Source organism: Hippichthys cyanospilos, chromosome 18 (assembly GCF_059441005.1).
Source record: "Hippichthys cyanospilos isolate Australia breed blue-spotted pipefish chromosome 18, RoL_Hcya_1.0, whole genome shotgun sequence".
Classification (NCBI taxonomy): Eukaryota; Metazoa; Chordata; class Actinopteri; order Syngnathiformes; family Syngnathidae; genus Hippichthys; species Hippichthys cyanospilos.
In genome coordinates, this window is record NC_142386.1 from 10,846,922 (window position 1) to 10,870,100 (window position 23,179).

At 39.1% G+C, this 23,179-nt stretch overlaps 1 protein-coding gene across 2 annotated transcripts in view; it reads right to left on the reverse strand.

Moving 5' to 3' along the window:
• The window catches only part of nrg2a (neuregulin 2a), a 102,010-nt gene that overhangs the window by 36,919 nt on the left and 41,912 nt on the right, over positions 1–23,179 (reverse strand). For both annotated transcript variants that reach the window (XM_088440150.1, XM_088440149.1), the window contains exons 2-3: positions 14,524–14,689; positions 11,901–12,019 (exon numbers count right to left, since the gene is read on the reverse strand). In XM_088440150.1, coding sequence (XP_088296276.1) covers positions 11,901–12,019; positions 14,524–14,689 — 285 coding nt within the window. The remainder of the gene's footprint in view (positions 1–11,900; positions 12,020–14,523; positions 14,690–23,179) is intronic.

Consider the following 23,179-nt stretch of genomic DNA (forward strand, 5'->3'; position numbering starts at 1 on the left):
AATAGCTATTTCTACCTGAAAACACTGTGAAAAATGAATTATTCTGACAATGAAATAGCTAGGCGGTAACCATTCAAGTTGTTTATCAGTTTTTGCTCCATTCATGCAAAGATAACACCTGAGTGGACGAAATTCATTTTTCACCACTTTTCCGCTGCATTAGCTGCAAACATGCGTAAACACAACTGTCGATGAGGCAAATTGGTTTTGTCAGCGGGCAATACACAACTGGTCACACAGTTACGTTCCACCAGCTCACCAGTCAAAAGCCGGAACATGTTTTCTCAATCAGTACCATGAGAGTGTATCCAAACTTTTGAATGCAATAGTCCATGTGATGGAAGATCACTGGGCATGAGCAGCATTTTCAGCTATTACCTCACTGACAGGCCACGTAAAAACACATTCAACTGCCATGAATGCCAAAGTAACAGTTGGCGCTATGAATCCAAAGCTTCAACCCATTTTAGCCAATGAAAAAGGAGGAAAAAAAATTCACACAAAAACTGGAACCCACTTTAGTCACTTGTAAATATCAATTTACAAACAATAATAATTTTAAAGCACATTTACCTTAAACAAATTTCAGCGCTTGTGTAAAAAAATCTCTTCACATGAAATACATGCTTAAATGCTGCAATAAAGTAATTAGTAATTTTGGATTTTGAAAATGAGAAACTAATCCAATTAATTCGATTTATTGCCCAACCCAAAGTATACTGTACGTTTGCTTGAAGCGTCAGCAAAAATAAAAATAAAAAAACACGCAATCTGAGTGATGTCATACAAGCAAAGACAAGCAAAGAATTTTTTAATGCAACGTTGGCAAACTGTGAGTCCAACAATGAAGCAAAACTTCCAACAGGTAATTAAAAATATGTTTTTCACACCTGTAGCTATCTGGCCTGAGACCAGCCCAATAAGACACCAAAGGATCAGTCAAAATCTTCAACTAATATGAACGCATTTGGTTGGGAAATTGTCCCTAGATTTGTCCATAACGCCACATGTTTAACAGCAAATCGCAGTCTTTTCAAGAAAAGTATTGACATGATTGATGGCCAAGTGGTACACCTGGTGAGGACATTTAACCGAGAAGCGTATAATAACGCTAACACCGACTGCCGCCACAGGCCTAGCGTAGCGTAGCGGGCATGATTGATAGCACCGTGGCTAAATCCATACAAGCTGCCAAGCAATTCTCCAGTGGCCTGTAAATACCCAACACTTGGCAAATATAAAAGCGCTTTCTGACATGACTGTAACTAACATTCAAAAAAACAAAAAAAAGTTACACATCTACAACCAACATTTTTCAGCATCACTACAGAAGATGTTTATCTTGCATCTCACGTCGTTGGAGTAAGTTGTGTTTTCGCCAGGCTTAAACATAGAAGGAGCGGTGGAAATTGTTGTTTATGCTCTTCAAAGCAGCACTTGATGTTTCATTTACGTCGACGAGCATTAGTCAGTAGAGGAAAACCCGAAACTTCCCTCTAAGGTTTACGTCGATTAAGACTGATGCGCTCTATCATTTTCGCATACCCTAAACACGCTGAAAACAAGTTTGACGGTGACTCACATCATCACCGTGCAAGAGAACTCCTCAAGATGCTGAATGTTGGTTGTGAGGATGGCATTTTTTTTTTTTTTTTACCCTAACAGAGGAAGCATATTCTTTCTGCTGTCGGAGTTCTCAACAGTTTCACCTGAATTACTGCCACTTTTCCAACACACTTGCCATGCTATGAGGCCTTCACTTGTCAACTGCAAAATCCTCCTGCAGGGAACTTGGATTTTGTTCTTGGGTTGAGTCCGGGGACAAAAATTCTCCTTGGTAACATATGTGATCAATTCTGTAACCAGCTATAGATTGTTTCTATACTGTAGCTTTTAGTTTGGGTTGTTGGTAAGCTGGACATTGGGCGAGAGGAGTAATACAACCTGACCTTGTCGCTAGCCAATCGTAGGACTCGTTTAAACAATTGTTCATACATATTCACATAATTTAGAGTTGGGGTGGGTAGATGTCTGTGGTCAAGGACCACGTTTGATTTGCAGAGTAGAGAAGAGCCAAGTCAAAAAAAGTAAAAAAAAAAAAAAAAAAAAGATTTGTAATTCACATGGCAGAGATTTTGTTTTAACTTGAATTCAACGACACAAATAAATCCAAATTAACTGTACATGAATGTAAACAATTAAAAAGATTACGTGTGAAATTTTTATTTTCTTATTTAGGTTTCACTTTTCCCCTACTGCTCTGAACACAGAATTTTGATTAACATTGTATTGGGAAAAAACAACAGAAGGCCACCATTTAGGCCACCCTCTGTTGTTGACTAAAAATGACATCACAACTGCCATCTCGCATTTTGAACATCACGTGAGCAAACCAAGAAAACTGGAGAACCCTGAGTTGAATTAAAATGGATAGATTTATCTCCTTCATACTTTTTTCCTGGAAGGCATTATTAATCGCGATTTAGCATCCGATTTTTCGATTTTGTCGATAGGTACTGTTTGTCAGGTACCGTCAACTGATTTTTTTTCTTGTTAAATCAAATACAAAACAGAAGCACTGATGTCAACTGATGGTATGAAGGTAATGCTGTGATGCTGAGTTTGTTTGTATGTATATCAGCATCGGGGTCAGTGTGCCTGGCCTCAGAACGAGGAGTGAAAACGTGAAGGTATGTGTGTATGTAGGTGTATGCTTGTGCGTGCGTATGTGTGTGTGGGCCTGCCTGCGTGCATGCGTTGCATGCGTGAAATTGTTGCTGGTGGGCCCCAGCATGACTGCTAAGGTTGGAGCAATCATATGTTCAGCTGTGATTTCCATCAACACATTCCTGGACGCTCACACACTCTCTCGGCGGAGCTGCGCACAGCACCCCCCAAGGATGTGACCTCAAGCCCGTGGACACATGGTCGCCTCACAAACGCTTATCACAACATGGCAGCCTGTAGGATAACGGGAGGCCTTAATCTGAAGCCACGTGGAGCCCCGCAAACCTGACCACCGTCGCTACTTTGTTCTAGAAAACAGTGGATGATATACAATGCCATTTTGCAGCGGGAGAGCGAGTCTCACTGTGCCAGACTGATTAGAGGCTACGAGGTCAGACCACATGGACAACAAATGGCCTCAGGTCATATTTTGGGGGCTGGGAATAGGGACCAGAACAGCAGTCAGGTAAAGAACTTGTAAGGTAAAGAACTTGTCATATCCCAGACCACCTGGAGACACCGACTAAGTAGCGTGGAGATGGGGGTTGGTGGGTGCGCCACCAGCACTGGTGTCATGATGAGATTTACAGGTATATTAAACGAATTAACACTCAGCAAAAGTCCTAACTATACAACCATTTACAATTGCACCAACGGGTGTGACGCTGTTATCAAATCCAAATCATTTTATCTAAGGCTGAACCTGTCGAGAGAAAAAATAAAACCAATATTGAGAATTTGGATTAAAAAAATACTCTAAAAAAATATTATGAACACAGAAGACCAAATAACAAATCCATCTGTCCACCTGCCTGACTGTCCATCCATCCATGCATCATCCATGTCTCTGAAATAAAATTAACGATAGAAAAACTGCCTTTGAGTCTGCATGATTTGTTAAAACATGATCAGTAGGAACGGCATTTGTTTCAGGCTTTCAACATCAAAGAATGCTGAGTCATTTATCTCATAAGTAGTGGCTAATTTTACCTAAACGAAGTAATAAGGAAGGCGGACCGCTGGTCAATGTCAATGTCAGTGTAATTAAGTTGTTTGTTATTGCCCTGAATTGGTGACAACTGTTGATTGCAGTATGTGCACTCCAAACCAGGGAGCAGTAATGTGCCTTCATCATTTTGCTACCTGGCAATGAATAGAAATCACAAGAAAAAAAAATGGCAACATGGCGACTTCAGAACGCAGTAGATTGAAGAAGACCCACCACTAGCAGGATCTCTATGGACAGTTGTCTGATCTGTCAGGCCCCATAGGCTGGGCAGGAAACGTAAACAAAAACTGAGCTATCGAGATGCGCCATTGCTAGGCTAAGCTAAGTGCTAACTGCCCAACCTCTACTTCCGAGTCCTCCAAAGCGTCATCTATAACACACAAAACGGGTAATATGGAAAATCGCTATGTTCGGGACTGTTGCATTTATTTCAAGACTACACAGGCTTTTTAAAAAGAGGGATAAAAGAAAAATCCAAATTGCAGCCCTATCAGAAGCTAGTTGGGGACCACCATGCTATCCTGACAAGTTATCAATAATGTCATCAACTTCAATTCAATCACAATAGCGGCATTATGAAAAACATCGTAGACCTTCATAGCCTATTTTTGTGTACAGGGAGATAATATTGACCCAAAGCTTGAGTCAGGCGGGGCATTTATATTTTCCTTGCCTCAGGCAATCACAATGACCCTGAGAGATACCCTCAAACACCATTCAGTGACAGCAAAATGTAAACAACAGAGCAGAGATTCAGGAGAAACTTGCCAACATTTCAGCTAAAATAGAAACACGGAAAAGGAGGAGTTATGAAATGAGCACGGAAGCAGAACCTCAACTGTGCTTTGAATAATGACACATCATTTAGTTAACAGTGGGTCTCTCCTCCAACAAAGTGTCACGCCTAAACTCCCCACACAGGTGCAATCTGTCAGTAGTATAGGGCAAACTGCATGGCTGGCAAGGCGCCATCACGCACTGAACGCTTGATAATGCAAAAAGGGGTTCACATAAGGTTTGAGTTCTTCCCACATGAACACGCTGGTTAGGTTTTCCTCACCCGAGGGAACTGGCGTACTAGGTTTCTTTTTCCCCGCTGTGAAATTATAAATAGGTGTTGGCAGAGCTCGAGTAATGACCGAATGTTATGTGCATTATTAATAGAGGTTAATATATCTTGCTCTTTTTTTATGGCATACACCAGTGATCCTTCCCATCTTCCTTTATATGTGGAAGTCAAATTGGTATCCGGGGAACATTCAGGTAATTCTAATTTAACAACACCTCTGGGCAAAGTGTCAGATGAATCTGGCACTCCTTGAGAAATTGACGCTATGCATATCAATTTAAACGGCCTATATATAAGATCACGTAGAGTGTGCTTTATGGCTTTGGAAAACACATCTTGGATTATTATTTTTAAATGAAGGGAAACCCCCGCTAAGGTTCGGCGTGTGCGGCAGTGTGCTTAAATCACCATGTGGCGGAGCTGATTGATGGGGGGCCTCAGGTCGGTCCCCAGCACAAGACAGAAAAAAAAAGACTGCAGATGGGCAAAACTATAAATTTAACATCATTGTGTTGCTTAATCCATGATCTTTGAATCTAATTATTAGGTAACTTTGGATAAAAACAGCCTTCATACTGCATAAACAGTAATACACAAAATTTATATTCATCAAAGAGGGATGACATGGGTGGGGTGAAGGGGAGGGGGAGCTCGCTCACCGGTTAAGGGTGAGTTGGACATTTGGAAGCTCACGGAAAGCACTCTGCTGTGTTGAAAACAAAAAATAACGTTTGTTTCTCAAAAAAGACTGTTATACCGCCATACTACAGTTAGGAGATCACTGGGCATGGGAAAGAAAGGTACAGGAGGTACAGGAGTATTTTAAAAAACATATTTTACACTCTTTATCTTTGCACGGCCAATGGCTGCGGGGGTGACACTACTCCGTGGTTTTTCACATTTCGCACAGCGTTTTGGTCCCCATTAACCACAAATAACAAAGGTTTATGTATATAGAAAATGGAACAATTGCATTTCCATTCTTAATGGGTTGGGATACAAGTATTTTGACTTACAAGCATGGTCACGCAAGCAGTGAACTTGTATCTCAGGGCACCACTATGAAAATATTTGTGTTTGTTCTAGAACATTGTTTGTGGGTTAAATTAATCAAATTATTTTTATTATTGCACTACCATGCATTTCTATCGAGCATATCTATTAAGAGGCAAAATTGCTGGTACAACTCCTGCACTGGATCTCTTTAAATCGTGGAAGAGTCCCTGACAATGTGCTTGGTAAGAATAGAGTATTCATAATGAATGGTAAAATAGCACAGTAGTGATTTAGTGTTCACTAATTCAGGTTGAACGAGAGGATAATGAAATGTGTGGCTCTAAAAATGGTCAAATCATATTTAAAATACAACTACAGTATGTTGTTGTTTTTTGTTTTATAAACATCCCATTCGGTTTCACACAAAGAAGCTTCTTAGAAAGGGTGCAAAACTCTCCCCTGCAGCACATCATGCTGGTGTCTTTCCTATATATACTGTCTATCCGCTTCTCTCTTGTATAATGTCTCAATCTGCTATCTGTCATGCATTCCCTTATATTGACCTCGCCGTCCCTCCCTTGTCTTCCACTCTCCCTTCATTCTCTCACTCTGTTCCACTCCGTCCATCTCAATCTCCACCCCTCCCCTCTCGTTCGCTTAAACGGATCAAACTGCGGCGACGTGCTGCTTCGGCAACATACTGCAGCGAGCCACTGCGGCCCTTTAACGGCATGTCGCTTTTGACCTAGCAGGAGAAGTGGATCTGAAATCTGTCTCCTTTGCAAAGGCAAGCAAAACTGCTCACGTGGGTCCAACAGATGGTTTTATATGCAACAGTTGCAAAAAGTGCAGTATTGCTATCAAATATTAATTCAAACGTGACACTTTTAGCAGTCTTTTGATCAAAACAGCGTAATTTGAAGCTTTTATTGGAGGATATGGTTTTGGTGAATAACCCCCCCCCACCACCACATCTATGGACATACCACCTCTGATTCGCCCCGTCTTGCCTTCTCCCCTGAAGCATGACGGAACAAGACGTGCCGGTGTACCACAATGGGACTTGAAAACAAACACGCACACACATAGACAGGTAGACACCCTGGGGTCACTGCATGAGATGGGCCATACAGTGATGCCATTGTTTCAAAAACCTGCAGCAATGTCATGAAACGCTGACGGTCGAATCTTTTTGCACAGCCAAAAGTGTGCAAATGAGCGCATGAGGCAGCTTTTTATTGTCGCCTCACCCTGAGATACAGTACACTTTTCCAAAAATATTTAGTCCACCACCTTAAAATATGGTTCCTCCGTTACAAAATGGTATCATGTATTGCGATGCCATCAGCAGATAAAATAGAACATCTGAAGTGGAATTTGAGTTGGAATTCAACCAAATTCTTTCGGAAAATATGCCTTTAAGGTGGCAATCAAATTAAAAGTCATAATTGGATGACACTGCGCGAGACTTTGAGTCTGGGCAATTATAAGATTAACTTTTCAAGCATGTTTTGCTCCCTCTGTATTTTTTTTCTACAGTATGTGTGAAGTGGAGCTTACTGTCATGTAGCAAAACGAAAGTCCTGTCAGCAAAATATTACAGTAAGAGTACTAAATATGAACATACGGTGCCTTTGAAACTTCATATTCATTTCACATTTCTTTGAATTAAATTACTGCAATCATACAATGAAAGCAAACAGCAAAATATGTGAGCTTGATGATAGGGTGGACAATTACAGAGGGGATATTTTTGATAAAACATCAATGGATCTTTTCTTTGCAAAATAATTCACTTGGCGAGCTGATTATACTGCTTAAGAAAGGCATTTGACAGTCCAACGTGTTTTGATATCAATTGATACATCCTAAAGACAATGCTTGGCGACACTACAACTACTCAGATAACATGAAGATTTCAAAAGTAGAAAACATATGGCTATATTGTTATGGTGAAACTAGCCACCATTTCAGTCTCTTCTGAGGAATGCAGGCTGCAGTGTCACTGAAATTATAAGAGATTTTCTTCAAGGCCGATGCCCCACGATGACAGAGCGGAAAGCAATATTAGGGACATGATTCAAATGGTCAATAAGAATGTGAGACCAGAATATAAATGATCAAAATAATGACTTAATGCTTGTTGACATGGTGGACAGTGATAGTGTGGAGATTATTTTACTTAGCAACATGATTCACTTGGCAAGCTGACTAGACTGCTTAAGATATGCCTTTTAATTCCCATTCAGTTGATATATCCTAATGACTGAAAAAAAAAAAGACTTAAAACATGCCATCAATGTCCGATGTATTAAATTTTAGATCCTTTCAAACTTCATTTGTATAGGTCTAAAAAAAAATTAATTTACCTTAAGTGTCCTCTTTTGGACCTTGGAAGAAATTTGTTATCAAAAAGAAATAACTTGATTATTAATACATGTTTCCACAAAAATGATAATCAATATAGTGTCCCACCTGTTCTAAAAAAATATCATGAATAAATAATTGTCCACAGAAAAATATTAAACATAATTAATTGAAAAAATAATCAACATAAAGTGTCAGACCTGTTGTCAACAAGAAATCACTATAAATAAATATTTGGCCATAGAAAAATATTCAACTTTAAATGTCCTCTTTTGGGATCACAGTAGAGATGTGTTCACAAAAATATATTATTAATATGACAGGAAACAAGGGTTGGAACATAACAAGTTGGGTGGAACCATTCTAACTATGGGGAGAATCTGAGTTTTTACAATAATGAAACTGGATAACCTACTGAACTTAATTTTTTTTTATGAACTTATATATATATTTTAAAGGATTTTTGCATGTTTGCTTGTTTGTTTTTAATTTAAAATCTTGAGTACCCCCCCCCCCCCCGAAGTTCCTTCAAGTACCCCCAGGATTACTAGTACCACCATTTGAGAACCACTGTGTAAAAGCTTGACGACGCTTCAACAAATTTACATAACATGATGAAAATTAATCATAAGCATCCGTTTTTTTTAGAGAAACCTGTCCACTCTAGATGTTTTTTTTTTGTAAAACGTTAGCTAGAGGGACAATGAAAACATCAAAGAATTTCTTAAAGGGCTAATTAGCATAATAACAAGGTGGACAGCAATATCATTGACAAAAAAAAATGCTGAAACGCTGTATATTACTGTAATTTCTTTTTTAATGTTAATCTTGTCATACCTCTAGATGTAAGCGAGTCACGTTTTACCTTCAAAAGAGTTCACGCTCACGTCCCGTCTGACGCGTTGTAACTACACAATGTGCTTTAGCCTGCTTGCTTTGTAATACAATATTGGCAGATCATTGTATGGAGTTTCACTGTTACAATTCTGTTAAGCCTTTAACAAAAAAGCATTTAGGAAAACAGGTGCAGCCATAAGGGATTCCCCTGACCTTTGTAGGATGCACTGCCGCATTTCTCTCAAATTATTATTACAACTGAAAGTGAAGGTTTGCACCAAACATGAGAGCCTGTCTCATATTTGAATAGGGCGTTTAAAAAAAAAAAAAAAAAGAGAGGCTATGTAACATTTCCGTGTCAGCACAAGGCACATAATCTGGATGGGAATCTCAACTGGATGTGGTTTGCTTCTTATCTGCATGCCGGCAATTGGACCAGCATGTTGGTTTTTGCTAGCACAAAGGGCCTTTTCATTATTTGCAAATGTCTGCTACTCCAGTGGCGCTGCCTGACAGTAAACAATAACAGATCGTCGTGACAGATGTAAAGAGAGAAGGCTGAGTGAGCGTTGTGCCTCAACGAGCATACAAGGGCACTGAGTGATGGCCAGACTCTGCGCGCCTCTTTTTTTCACTCCTCGGGGGCCGCAGTTGGCCTCTTAAGTCAAAGCGGGGTGTCTAACAGAAATGAGCTCCTCGCCAAGGTCAGCAATGAGAGGGACGATATCTCCACCTCGGTGCGGAAAGATCGGCTCGTTCATTAAACCTCTCAAAGAAAAGTACAAAGTGATCCAAATGTTTCGCCGGCAGTAGCTCGGCTATGTCATCATGCATGCTCAATTGAAAAAATAAAAAAAGCAAAACACAATCTGCACGCTGGTTAACGTCACGGCCTCTTTTCTGCACAGCATCAAAGTCCTGAGACATTTTTACAGCTAGGTGAACTCGGTCATATCAGCAGGAACGTACATTCCTTCCGAGACATCAAGTACAGGCCATATCCACACCAACGCTGCTCTTTTTAATAATTGATGTTTTTGTTCATGTATGGAAAGACAGACGGTCAATGTTAGAATTTCGATGTAAATGCATGCATTGTCTTTCTACTTATTGCATCAGGTTCATGGGCAAGCGCGCGTTGTTATATTACCTGTCTAAATGTGTTGTTTCACCATTTGTATTCAAATATCCTTATTTATAAATTGTGCATCAATTGTTAAAATAACAATGACTTTTTCCATTAAAAAATAGCGTTATGTAAACTTAAGCTAATGTTTTTGGTTTGTTCTGATCAATTGATATATAATTATCTTTGTTTGATGTGCACTCTTACATTAAATTTTAACTGGATGTAGCATTAAATATATTTTTTTTAAATGTTCATCGATTGCCGTAGTGCTATTGATTGTAAACTGAGTTGATTTGTAAGGTACTCACCTCAACTTGATATGTTACTCTGTCAAGTTGCCACTGTATTTTTTATCCTCGATTAAAAAGGACTGAGAGCACCTAATTACTTAGTCCGAAAAGTAGTCAAATCATCACTAAGAATTTATTGATTTGTTTGTCTGGAAAGAAATTTAGATTATTACAACGTTACTTTTCAGCTTGATAACCTATGCTTTTTTTTTTTTTAGTTTACACAAACAAGAAATTAACAAATGAACCGTTTCTGTAAGTTTTGACTTATTTTGGTCCTCTTTGGCTTTTCTGATGATGCAAATGAGTGCCACACAAATGAGCCTTTACCATATATGGTTAAACAATCTATTTTAAGAAAAATAAATGGAAAATGTTTTTGCTATTTTTGCTATTTTACTATTCAAAATGGTATTTAATGGTTTAACATACAAAGATTAATGCCTAACGTACAATGATTAATGCCTAACTTAAACTGTTAAACCTGCCTTTAAAACTTTTATAATGTTTGATTGCTTTTTCTTGAAGAGCAGAGGCATCAGTGCATGTGCATACTGCTTCTTTTTCAGCTTCATTTCATAGCAAGTGAATGTGTTTTGGAGTATTTACAAGACCATTGTCATTGGATATACAGTGGATCACAGGTGTCAAACTCCAGTCCTGGAGGGCTGGTATCCTGCATGTTTTCAAACCTTCTGTCTAAGACACACCTAATTAAAATAATTAGAATCATTGTCAAGCTCCTGCAGAGCTTGCTAATAAGCTTATCATTTGAATCAGCTGTATTAGGGAAGGAAAACAAGAAAACAAGCAGGATACCGGCCCTCCAGGACTGGAGTCTAACACCTATGCAGTTGATGTTTTTTTTTTTGTTTTTTTTTTGACACAGCAGTTTGAAAGATGTGGACTTCCTCGGTAGAGTCTGCACTCCAGACAAGCTGTGATTTTTTGTCCCCCAGACAAGATAAGACATCCTTGCTACAGGATAGGAGCAAAAGCACATGACTTGTATCCGCTCTTTCTCTTTTTATTCCATTTAATATTGTTTTCTGCCATTCAGCCAGTACACTACCCACACACACTCGTCGAAGTGCTCAAACCCAACAATAACTCACCGGCACGCCAAATGCAAACAGCTGTTATCAAAAGTCATTGGCTACATCATTATCCAAAAGGAAGCTTTAGCACGCATTTCCCTCAACTAAAAAAAAAAAAAAAAGAACCTTTTTTTACAGCTCTCAGGTGTGCTGTGTTTTTGATTCTGTTTTGTGTTACGTTCACATGTCACGAGCCAAATGGACACCACTGAATAGGAACCATATTAAAAGCTCTGCAAAGCCCCTAAAACCAAGTGGACAGTTGTTCTTCATGCATGTTACCACTTTCACATGCCCACTTTGGATCTTTGACTTGGCTGCAGAACAGTCAGTCGCAAGCAATGAATAACAATGCCAGTGCTTTCACTTGGGTACTTACTCCTTTGGACGTTTATAGTGCCAGTGGAGTTGTCCTTTCCCAGCAGGTTCTCCACCACACAAGTGTAATTCCCAGAATCCTCCAGTTTTGCTCTGCTGATCTGGAGTCTGGAGTTTTTCCTGTGGGAGACAACACTCGCACAGCTGAGTCAGGGGAATCCGGCCCGGGAAGAAGCAACATGGAAACACAGAGTGGAAACATTGGGGACAGCTAGGCGGACAACAGGAAAAGCGGCCGCATGGCAACAGGCCTCTGCTTTGATAGGGTGCTGATTAGAGTAGAAAAAAAGAGTCTGGAATAATAGAACTGCTCAGAATATTGTGCAGAATTTTAAGTGCTTCCATTAAGCCATTTCTGGTTTCTCAGTTGGTTTTTAAAGAGCTTGTATCATGGAAATGCAACCTTTTGGAGCTTTACACCATACTACTATTATGTTTTGTTGGTATTTGGGTTCTGTTAGTTATCATGGTTTTTTGTTCTTTTCTGTTTTGGATTTTTTTGTTTTATTTAAATTGTCTTTTCCAGTTGTGGAGTTTTGTTCATGTATTTAAGTTCATGTTTTTGCCCCACTCCTGTCAGTGCCTCGTCAGTGTAATTCCGTCCACTTGATCACGTTAACCTGCCTCCCTTGTGTTGGCAAATCAGCTCCCTGTTCCAATTGTGTCTTGTCCAGGTGCTCCTTGTTGTCTCGTCAGTTTTATAGTATATTTTGTTTCCTGTTTCCTTTCAGTTCTTGTCAGGTTTCTGTCGAAGTGTCGTTGTCATTAATAATGTTGCTGTCAGTTCCTCGTTTTCCTTGTGAGATATATTCCTTTGTTTTCCCTTAATTTTGAGTCTAGTCTTTAGTAGTTAGTTTATTGCTGATTTTTGTGTTACTTTGTATACCGTTTTCAACCTTTTTTTTCTTATTCATATTAAATTACTACTTTTTTTTAGTGCACCCTGCCTCTGTTCTAACTGCATTTGGGTCCACAATATTCCACCACCTCATCCACCATGCCAGGACATAACAATTACAATTTTAATTTAGCAGCCTAAACACCCCTAAAGTGTTATTTTTCTTCATTGATGCATTTCTAAGAATTACTTGCTAATTCTGCACTCTCAGCACGGGCCCAGCCAGAGCAGATAAAAATGGCACGCAAGAGCCACGATGACCATACTATTTCCTGGTAAAGCCTCTACAGCGCCCCCTACTGTCCATGCAAGTGTAAAATCATGTTATTGTTATATTACTTTCAGTTTCATCACGGGGTTGTGGAGGAGAGATTTTGCACCAAGTTGGCCAAGTACAAAGCAAAGTTTCATTTATTATTTACAAAGTTTTACTGTCGAAAAGGTCCAAGTGGTGAAAATGAGTGGGAGCACATGACTTTACAATTAATAATGTAGTATATAATTCGCAGATAACTGTTGTTATGTGTAGTGGTTTCCCGAGGGTACAGATTTGATAGGAGGAGCGAGTGATGTTGTGTGTGCTCTCTTGACACATCTTTTGCTTTAGTGGCACTCCAGTGTATTTAGATGCCAGTAACACCTGTTTTTGTCTTCTTCATTCACCTCTCCTCTGACTCTCATCATTCATCACTGCAATGTTAGCTCTGTTTTGCTGCTGCTATTTGATTGTGTCGGTCAGCTTGAGAACGACATCATGAAAAGGAAGTGTCAGCCAAACGCTGTGAGGCTTCAGTCTAGGAGACATTTCACTTCCAGGTTAGAAATGTCACAACAACAACAAAAAAACTCATATTCCAAAAGCCAGGATAAGATTTCATCATTTTATATGTATACATTTAACTGTGGAAAGTTTATAATGTCATCATATGGCCCCTTCATTTTTTTTTTTTTTAATTCAAAAAAAAGGAGCCCCTAAATATGCCAGTGTTTCAAGATCCTGCCTTCGTCGAGCGCATTACTCACATGCCCTTCTGGAGCTAGCAATTTTAATTACATGATCATCAGCCAACTGGAGACATCGTAGAAAAGGAGAATGAATTATTAAAACTTCTTTTACTGGATGGCCAAGTATGGGTGCTGCAAACAAAATTCACCCCGAGCAAGTAGCAAGTAAATGACATCCTGCTAAAAAAAGTTTTATAATTGCTTATATTAACAACTGATTCATATATTCGTTCAACCCCCTAAAAATGCTAATAATGCTTTTTGCAGAGGGTGTTTACATGTCTCATGTAAATGCAGGGTGATGCTATCACAACCATGACAACTAGGAAAGAGTGAGGCTAATCAGTAGCTTGTTTACCTTCAGTGACTTTTTTTTTGTTTGTTTTTGTTTTTTTAAAGGGATGAGCAACAAATGGGGCTTTGTGAAGCTACCATTGGCTAGTTTGAACAGATAATAGATTTACTTGGTTGTTTTGTCTACGGCATCCTCAAATTTTTCTACAAACAATTCAAAAGCAGAATTTTACATAATATGTGCTCATTAAAGGCAGATGTGATTCTTCTCAAAACATGTTCTTGAAATATTCAAATCAAATCACAATCATTTGATTTGATTTGATTCTCAAAACATGTTCTTGAAAAATTCACTTGCACATTGCTATAAAACTCCAATTACTTTATTGTTGGGTGTTGAGAGCGTGTTTTTATTGTGTATACTCACTGGCTGTTCTTTATTCGGATTTTTTTGCTTTTCTTCAGCTCGTTGCCATCTTTGAACCATCGGTAGGTCGGCAGAGGGTTCCCCGTGGCCTCGCACTTGACTGTGAGCTTGCTTCCCTCGTCCACTATTGATGGACTCTTCATTGGTTTTAACTTTGGAGCCGAAGCTAGAAAACAAAGAGAAAGATTTATTGAGAATTCTTGAAAAAGTTTAGTTTGCACAATTGAGGCTCAAATGCGTTTTGGAGTTTAAGCAGGAAAAATAGAGGACATTGATGCAGTACGGAGCCAATTGTCCCTCAGTGGACTGAGCTAACAAGTCTCTCATGTGACCAGCAGATGTTGTCACCAGAGGCATCATCAAGTTGATGTCAGGCTCACAAACAGGTGCAATTTCAATCTGGTACTCTTGCGATACAATTACCTGCTATCAGATATTAGACACGATATTATAGCAAACGTCTACAATCAATCGCCACTGCAGAATCAACGCTGCCTGCATCGATGCATTTTTTTTGACTGCAGCTTTTGTGTTTGTGGGTGTGAGTCTCCAAATGCTGCATTGTTATTTTTAATAAAGTCATGTATTGTATGAAAAATGATCTTTGACACACACGCGCACATTCATAAAGTACATGAGGAACACACAGCCACACAAACACTTGCCAGCTGACAGCTGCAAACATTTTCAGTGGAAGACTCAGGGTGGGGAGAGTGAATCGGGGTGAATGAGGGTCAATCAGGGGATGGACAAGATGCCCCCCTCCTCCTGCTTGACACACACAAAACGTTCTCCATTCACGATATCATGGAAATGCTTCGCTGAGTAATGGTTCATATTCCAGCTGGTTTCAACTCCATTAAGGATAGAAATGAGTACAAATAAAAAGAACAAGCAGTTGTAATGCATTTATAACAACTTGTTCTACCACCCTCCCTTGTTCTCTTTCTGTAGAAATTGTCCCACTTCCGTGACCTGATACAGCTGAGGAGAGGAAAAGCCTCAATGATGCTGCATTTTCTTTATGTGTGTATGTGTGTGTAGGTGTAGGCGTGAGTGCGACGAGTGATGAATTTGGGCCATTATTAACTTTTGCATATGATATCAATCCATTTCATTTCTGAATGTATTTACAGTGAGCATGTACAATGCAATTTTAATGATCACAAAGCTTTGGATTGTACAGAATACTGGCCGCACCTCATTTGCACATATGACATAAGTGTTTAAACCCAATTCTGTATCCTTGATATCTTTACAGTTTCAAACAAATATGATCAATTGAAATATAGATGTTATTATAAAAATCATACTAAAGTATAATGTTAATAAATGTATTAAATGCAGGTGGCGTTGATGGGTTAGGCCTCAGGAAAACGCCCTGAAGGCCCTGATGGCTTGCCACTTAACCTAACTTAACTCCCATGTCAAATGAGCAAAAACATGTGGTGAGCCTTACACTGATCCAAAAACAAAACAAAACAAAAAAAAAAACAGGCCCAGAGGCCATTTTGGAAGCAAATATCTAGACGGAAGCTCCAAAAATGATTATATTTGAATAAGGCTTACTTTTTAGATTAGGAGAAAATAATAACAATCACAACATGCAAGTTTTGGAATGCGGCAAAACTACAACATCTAACTTGATCGGTCACAACAAACTCGATTTAATTCACTGATAGCCAATTTTGAAGTAAAGGGTTCACATTACAGAATGCATACTTAGTTCAAACACTGCACAGGGTTGAACAGTTGGATCTGTGATTTTCACAGACACCAAGTGATGAACATAAAGTCGAATTCAAAATAGCTTAAGAATAGATCAATTACATAGTGTATTTTTAGATCAATACCATCTATTTATGTTTTGCTCTGTTTGCCGCTGAGTATTTCTGGCTGTTGGAAAGATTAGGAGCAGTTTTAGGCGGATGAGTGACTTGAACCTAAGTACAGTCACAGTTTGTTCCATATTTATATGCATTTCAAAAAATAATCATACTATATCGTCTCTCTGTCTGTCTGTCTGAGGTCAAGCAAATGCATCATATTAGGACAACAGTTGTTAACAAGTTACTGGTGATTTAAAATCAATGTTTCTTTGAATGTTGGAGATTTTGGTGGTTGGTGATTACAACCATGCTCCAAAAAGGCTTCAACTTTCCCAAGAAGGTGGCAGATTTGTGTTTTGGACTAGAATGATGGGAAGTGAAACAGAAGGCTCATTTCACATGCCTGAAGGTATCAAAATGACCTCTGAACCTTGGCTTCTGCAGTAAAATCATTAGCATACATGACAACACACTATTACATTTTCAGAAAAAAATGCTAGTGAAGCTTCAAGCTACTATGGGTATCATGGGAGAAAAAAAATAACAGTGTGATCACCACAATACCTGACCCTAACCCTATTAAGAACCTGTTAGTGGATGGCAGTATTTCTCTTAAGCCCCTATCCCACTGAGGCAATTTGGTGAGCAAAGGCAACCTTGAATGCACCCTGATGAGATCAAAAGAGTCACTGCTTTTGCATTCTAGGAGGCCTCAAATAAAATACTGTACAGGCAGAAAACATTCAAATTCTCAAAGCTCACTGGATAACAGATTTGAGGCAATATCAAAATTGATAATAAAAATCAGCTACCAGAATACCTCATGACTTGTTGGACAAATCTCTTGTTAAATGGCAGAATGCCAGGATTTCAGATGCAAATTAAATTTGATGATGAAAATTGTATTAAGCGTAAATTTTAATGAGGATTTAGGAAAATTAACAAAACCCACTGGTTTGCAAACTTTATCAGTGATGTATTCCTGGAAAATAGTTTGTGATTTTGGATGAAAATTAACTTAAAATAGAACACTGTACCATCTGTGTCTGATTTATTTTTTTTTCTGGCTCATTTAGAGGAAAAGTATGTCATTAATAACATTGTGCATCTGTCTGAAACTCCAAATAAAGGCTAAAACAGTCTGCAAAAGAGTCACTATAATACAGTTTAGCAATAAATGGTTTCATGTTCCAATTCATTTGCTCTTAACTCAAAAAGAATGATGTACTGATCCCCTCACGACATTTAAAAAACATCCATTTTTCAGGGGCCTGGGGCATATGTTAAAAATGACAAGGCTTGTAAAATAAAGAGGGGGTGTGAAAATGCAAAAAAAATAATGGGTGCCACAACTACTTATAGTATTATCTATAGTATTAGTATTATCTACTGTAGAGCTTTATGCAAAGATAATATCAATTTTAAAAGAACACACATTTACCAGAATTGTATTCAAAACACTCTGGTGAATAAAGAATTTGATTTTAGATGGAAAAAAATGGTTTCTGTGTCAGGGTGCAATTTATGTAATGGCTTTAAAAATACTCATCCGACTACATTATGCTCTTGTTTTGGTTCTGAATGGAGATGGGATTGGGTTGATGTTCAGTGCAGGGCTGGCTCTAGGTTTATTGAGAAACAGTTCCATTGACCACCCAAAACCGAAAGCTGTTCTTTAGCAGTTTATGAAACTAAATTGAAATTATAAACAATATGCAATTGTGTCTCACTTTATGGCGTGTTTCATAATTTTGTCAAATTCTTTTAATTTGACCCTTGCATCCACTTTTCTGTATGTGGCCCCCCAAACGAAAAATATTGGGCACCCCTGCCCTAACCCATCTTACCCTGACTCTTAATACTGTATTTACAAACACAGTGGAAACACAGGAGTTGAGCATACTGAAGTGTCAGGTGCTAAGAGTTTATCAAGCCGAACCACATGCAGAACTTCCAAAGTACAGATGTTTCCCATTAAACACATTTTTTTGCACTTTCACAGCTGTAATACGCTTTATGGGATGTGATGTACAAAAAAAACTCGCATTCATGAATACTCAAACATGAGCCATGTTTGACAAGAGACTTCATCGCACCCTAACCCTTCTCATCAACGGGCCTTTACTTCTGAGCGTAGTTTGGCAGGAAAACTTTGAATTGAACTCCAGTCTTCCAAGTTGACCATTTCACCGACTTTGTCCGATATCTTAGCCGCCTATTTGGAATAGAATGCGTAAACAACGTCGGCGCTATTTGGCTTTACAGGCTTCACTCTGCCAAACTTGGCCCAACACGGTGCCTGAGGAAAGCCTGTCATCCTGTCATCAGCAGAGAGAACAGCAGGAATGAAGTTGCTCCGTAGAAAAAAATTAAATAAAAATATGTTTCATACTTTGCCTCACATTGCCTCTGTCCTTGCCAAGTAAATTAAACAAGTTTTCTCTTCGCCTGGAAGAGTTACAGGAACACTTATCGGTAAGCCAGATGTGGACAAACGTAATGAAGACGCAGGGCGCCGTCACTTCGCTCTACCTTCTCGACGCAGATGTTTAACAGTTCTCCGCTGAGATTCATATTCACGTCTATCTTCAAGGCTCTTTCATCTCCACAACATGACATCCATGAACCCTCTGGCAGCGCACACACAGCGTGATGTACAGTGGATGCTCCTCTGTGGGTCGCCTGATGAGGAAACCATCATACGGGAGACGTTTGCTGGACACACATGAAGTAGAGCGCAAGTCAACCGCGCTCACATAAAGTCCCTTTTTTCTTGCCCGGGACGGGATTTCTCAAACGCTTGTCTCGTTTTTGCGTGACACCTGTGGAAAGAGTGTCAGGCGGCTACGATAAACTCGGGACCTCTGCGAGCGCCTGATTGTCTGCTTTTGAAGTGGAGGGCCAGCTGCAGACGTGGACAATAAAAGGCAAAAAACGGAGAGCAGGGGTCTGGGTGGCACGTCAGTGGCTCACGCCCGGTGGCAACAGTTTGAAAAGTCCACGCTACCGCATCGAATGAAAGAACAAAAACAATAAATGAATTGGCAATCTCTCGTATGATTGAGTCAACGCTTCTCATTTGCTTCTAGGAGCTTAGAGGTGGAATCTGAGGCATGCATTTGTAACCACCCCCCTCGGCTTCTGGACAACGTATCCCAGATCATTCCAGTGTTATGTCACTTAACTACATGCTGTCCAGAGACAAATTGCTAGATGAGACAGCTCCAGAAATGACCTTTGCATTGGGGCCGAAGTTATTCCGACTGAAGACCAGTCAGTGCACTGTAACATCTGTTCTAAAAGATCATTTCTCAACCGCAAGCAAGGAAACTGCTTTCACCAGATAATTAGTTTGTGCATCGTTTAGATATGACTCAAAGCCTTTGCGATAATGCTACTTTTTACAATAACAGCACATGGTTTCTTTCCTCCACTGACTGCTCATTTGTCATTATTACCAGGCGATTGCCGGAGCTAACTTATTATTGTAGATTTTGTAGCACTATGTTATGAGCAGGTGCGGCACGGTGGAAGAGTGGTTAGCACATCCGCTCCACAATTAAGAGACTGTGTTCAATTCCAGCGCTCCGTCCTTCATGTGCGGAGTTTGCAATTTCTCCCCATGCCTGCCTGGGTTTCCACTAGACACTCCGGCTTCTTCCCACATTCCAAAAACATGCATGGCAAGTGTATTCAACATTCAAATTGTCCTTAGGTGTGATTGGGTGCGTGAGTGGTTGTTCGTCCCTGTGTGCTCTGCGATTGGCTGACAACCAGTTCGGCGTGTCCCCCGCCTACTGCCCAAATTCAGTTGGGCACTAAGGCACCAGACGCCAACGAACCAACTGAGGATAAGCGGCTATAGAAAATGGATAGGTGCACCACAAATGTATTTATTTTTTTTGTATTTGTAATAGGTGTATGTTTAACAGATTACTTGCAACCAATTAACTAACAACATAGTAAAAGCCATATATTTCTTTTAATGGTGACATTTTTACTCAAAATCTTTATGCATCGGGGCTTCATGTGCTTGAGTTGGGGATTGGAAAGCAAAGGTCAATCACATCCTGAAGTGGAGACCGATAAGCCGACATTTGTTTGGTATAATTTGATCGGTATCTGTTGTGGTTGGAGGGGCAAATTCAGTAGGAGAAGAAAGGCATGAAAATGGAAGCGCATGTGAGGGTTGTCTGTTGGTAAATGTATCTTTAAAGCCGCAACAGCACTTTGATAGGTAGAATGATATGCTTTCTTTGTAGGGAGCTCGCTCAGCACAGAAACAGCTCATGTTTAGCCTACTACATAAATGCGAAGTACCCAGTTGGGTCTAACGCCACAGCTAACGATAGCAACAAAGGCGCTAAAGTAGTGAGCCATAGCAAAGTTCTTTTTCCAACGAATAGGAAGAGGACAGACCGCATATGAGAAAGTCTGAGATGGACAGGGTGGACAACATTATATTTTAATGTTAATTTCTAAGTACGGACAATTATAGAAGAAAGGAACCAGCACCATTCCTCCTGAAAGTCCAAATTAAATGTTGCAGCCAGCACTTGAGACTATTTTTAAATAAAGCAGAAGGTAAATAGTTACTACTGCATCTTTTAAGGTCTGTAAAAATATATAAATGACTAAATCCAGTTTTTGTTGATGTATATCAATCTTTTGATCTGCCACAACAGCACAAGGTATTTAAAATAAAAAAAATTCTGGTTAAGGGTTTTTCAATGAATTACAGATCTTAATTAGGCTCTATTGTTTTAAAATTTCTTGACAGACGTTATGGTCATTATACTTATTAGATGACTGGTATTTTAAACATTTAGCCTAGCTTGTTGAATGTCTGTACGTAACTGCCTGCAGTTACGTAAAGTTCGCCAGTCCCCACAGCCTGCGAGTGAGTTGTAGCCATAACATATCATGTACCAATCGACAATGGGTCTCTCATTTCTTACTTTTCCTTCATTTAAGTGATTGACCTCATGGGGCAATACAATACAATATAATACATTGTCACTCATAGTGGTGGGCTATTATGAATTAGCTAACAAGCATTACGCTACTCTAATTCTACACAGATTGGGGCAGGAGTTTGCATGAACTCTGTAAGGTTTGAGGCAGAGATATTGAGAGTTTTTTGATCAATCATTTCAACCCTTGCAACCGGTATAGCTGCTCTTATTTCAATCTCAACTAGCTTACTGTCGAATGACTGAAATGATAAAAATACTTGAAACACAAAGCTAATCCTCTCATAGAGAAGGATATACTCATCACAACATAGACATACAAACACAGTGTTAACACCCAGGAATGAAAGGAAGAGAATTTAGCTTTTAAAAACATGCTACCCCTGAAATGTGTCTGCTTCCTATCTAATTACAGTAAATCCTTGTAGATTTGTCTGGTAACAGGTCCCTGCAGTCAAAATTAAACACAATCTTTTGGACTGTCAGTTGCCCTAATCCCTCTTTTTGTACATTCATCTACTTTGTATACTGCTTATCCCGTTGAGTGTGGCTGTCATCATACTGCACAGTTGAACTAGAAGTTGGACACCACTTTAGTGTGGTTTCTTGCCAGAAACAGGGTTCGGTTCAGTCTAATATGCATTTCATTGCATTGCTAATGTAACGTTTCCCAGAATATGTGAGCCATGTATCCTACTTTTTGAATAGGGTTGCGAAACACTTTATCTGTTCTGAGGTGACTTTGCGCAAAAGGGAATCAACACCCTGACCATGCTAATAGCACCGTGTATATTACCCAAATTAATCTGCTTTAAAAAAAAATTAAAAAAATGTCCCATTGAAGTGACGTGGATATCACAGCAAGGCCCGCTTTGTGTTGCAGATCATCTTAATGACTTGTGTTCAGGAAGTGCACATACTATTTTGGAACACAGCTTAGTTGAATGCAGCAATTGTGCCACAAAAAGCCACCCCCGCCGCCCACCACCCAAAAAACACTGAATAAGGAGGATTATTCTCCTGACAGTGGTTGATAAGTGAAGGGAACTCATCTTTTGCTTTGGTAGCACCAATGCTGCTCACCAATGAAATGTGAGCTGTTATAAAATTATGAAGACGGTTTCAAAAAATAAATAACCAAATTAGGCTTTTGAGGGTTATAACAGTTGCATCAGGAGGACATTCAAGCATCTTTGAATATCGGACAACAGACATCCATTTACGAGTATATTATATATTTTTTTGTCTGGGGCCTAACCAATATGGACTTTTTTAAGTCGATGCCAATACTTGGCAGAAAAAAATATTATTTATTAATTGGCCAATTGATTCTAAAAATTATAATGAATAAAAGTAGCATTTGTTTTCTCTCGCTGCATTTCAAAAGATGTCAATGATTTGCTATTTTCACTATTCATAGGACAGCCTAGCATCTAATTCTCACAAATAGCATAGGGTCAAGGTAGTTGAAATGTTAAAATGTTTTTGTTTAAATCCTTCAATTTAAGGAATGCGAGGTGCAATTCATGAAGTTATAAGAACATATACATATGTGTTTTTGTTACTTTTAGTTGAAAGGATGACATATTTAACACATGTATGCTAATTTATGTTGCACTATGCATTTTATTTATTTATTAACATACTGTGACTTTTTTGTGTGTAACGTAGTTACATCTCGGCTCCTTATAGGATAAGAAGGATGTGGATAAAGAGGATGCATACATTTCTTGGAAAAAAATAAGATTTACTTTGTTTTAAAGGACAGGTCCTTAGACAGGAATTAGTTCATCATCAAATTTCATGGAGTATATATGAAGATACAAAATGTTGGCATGGATTTATCATCAGTGT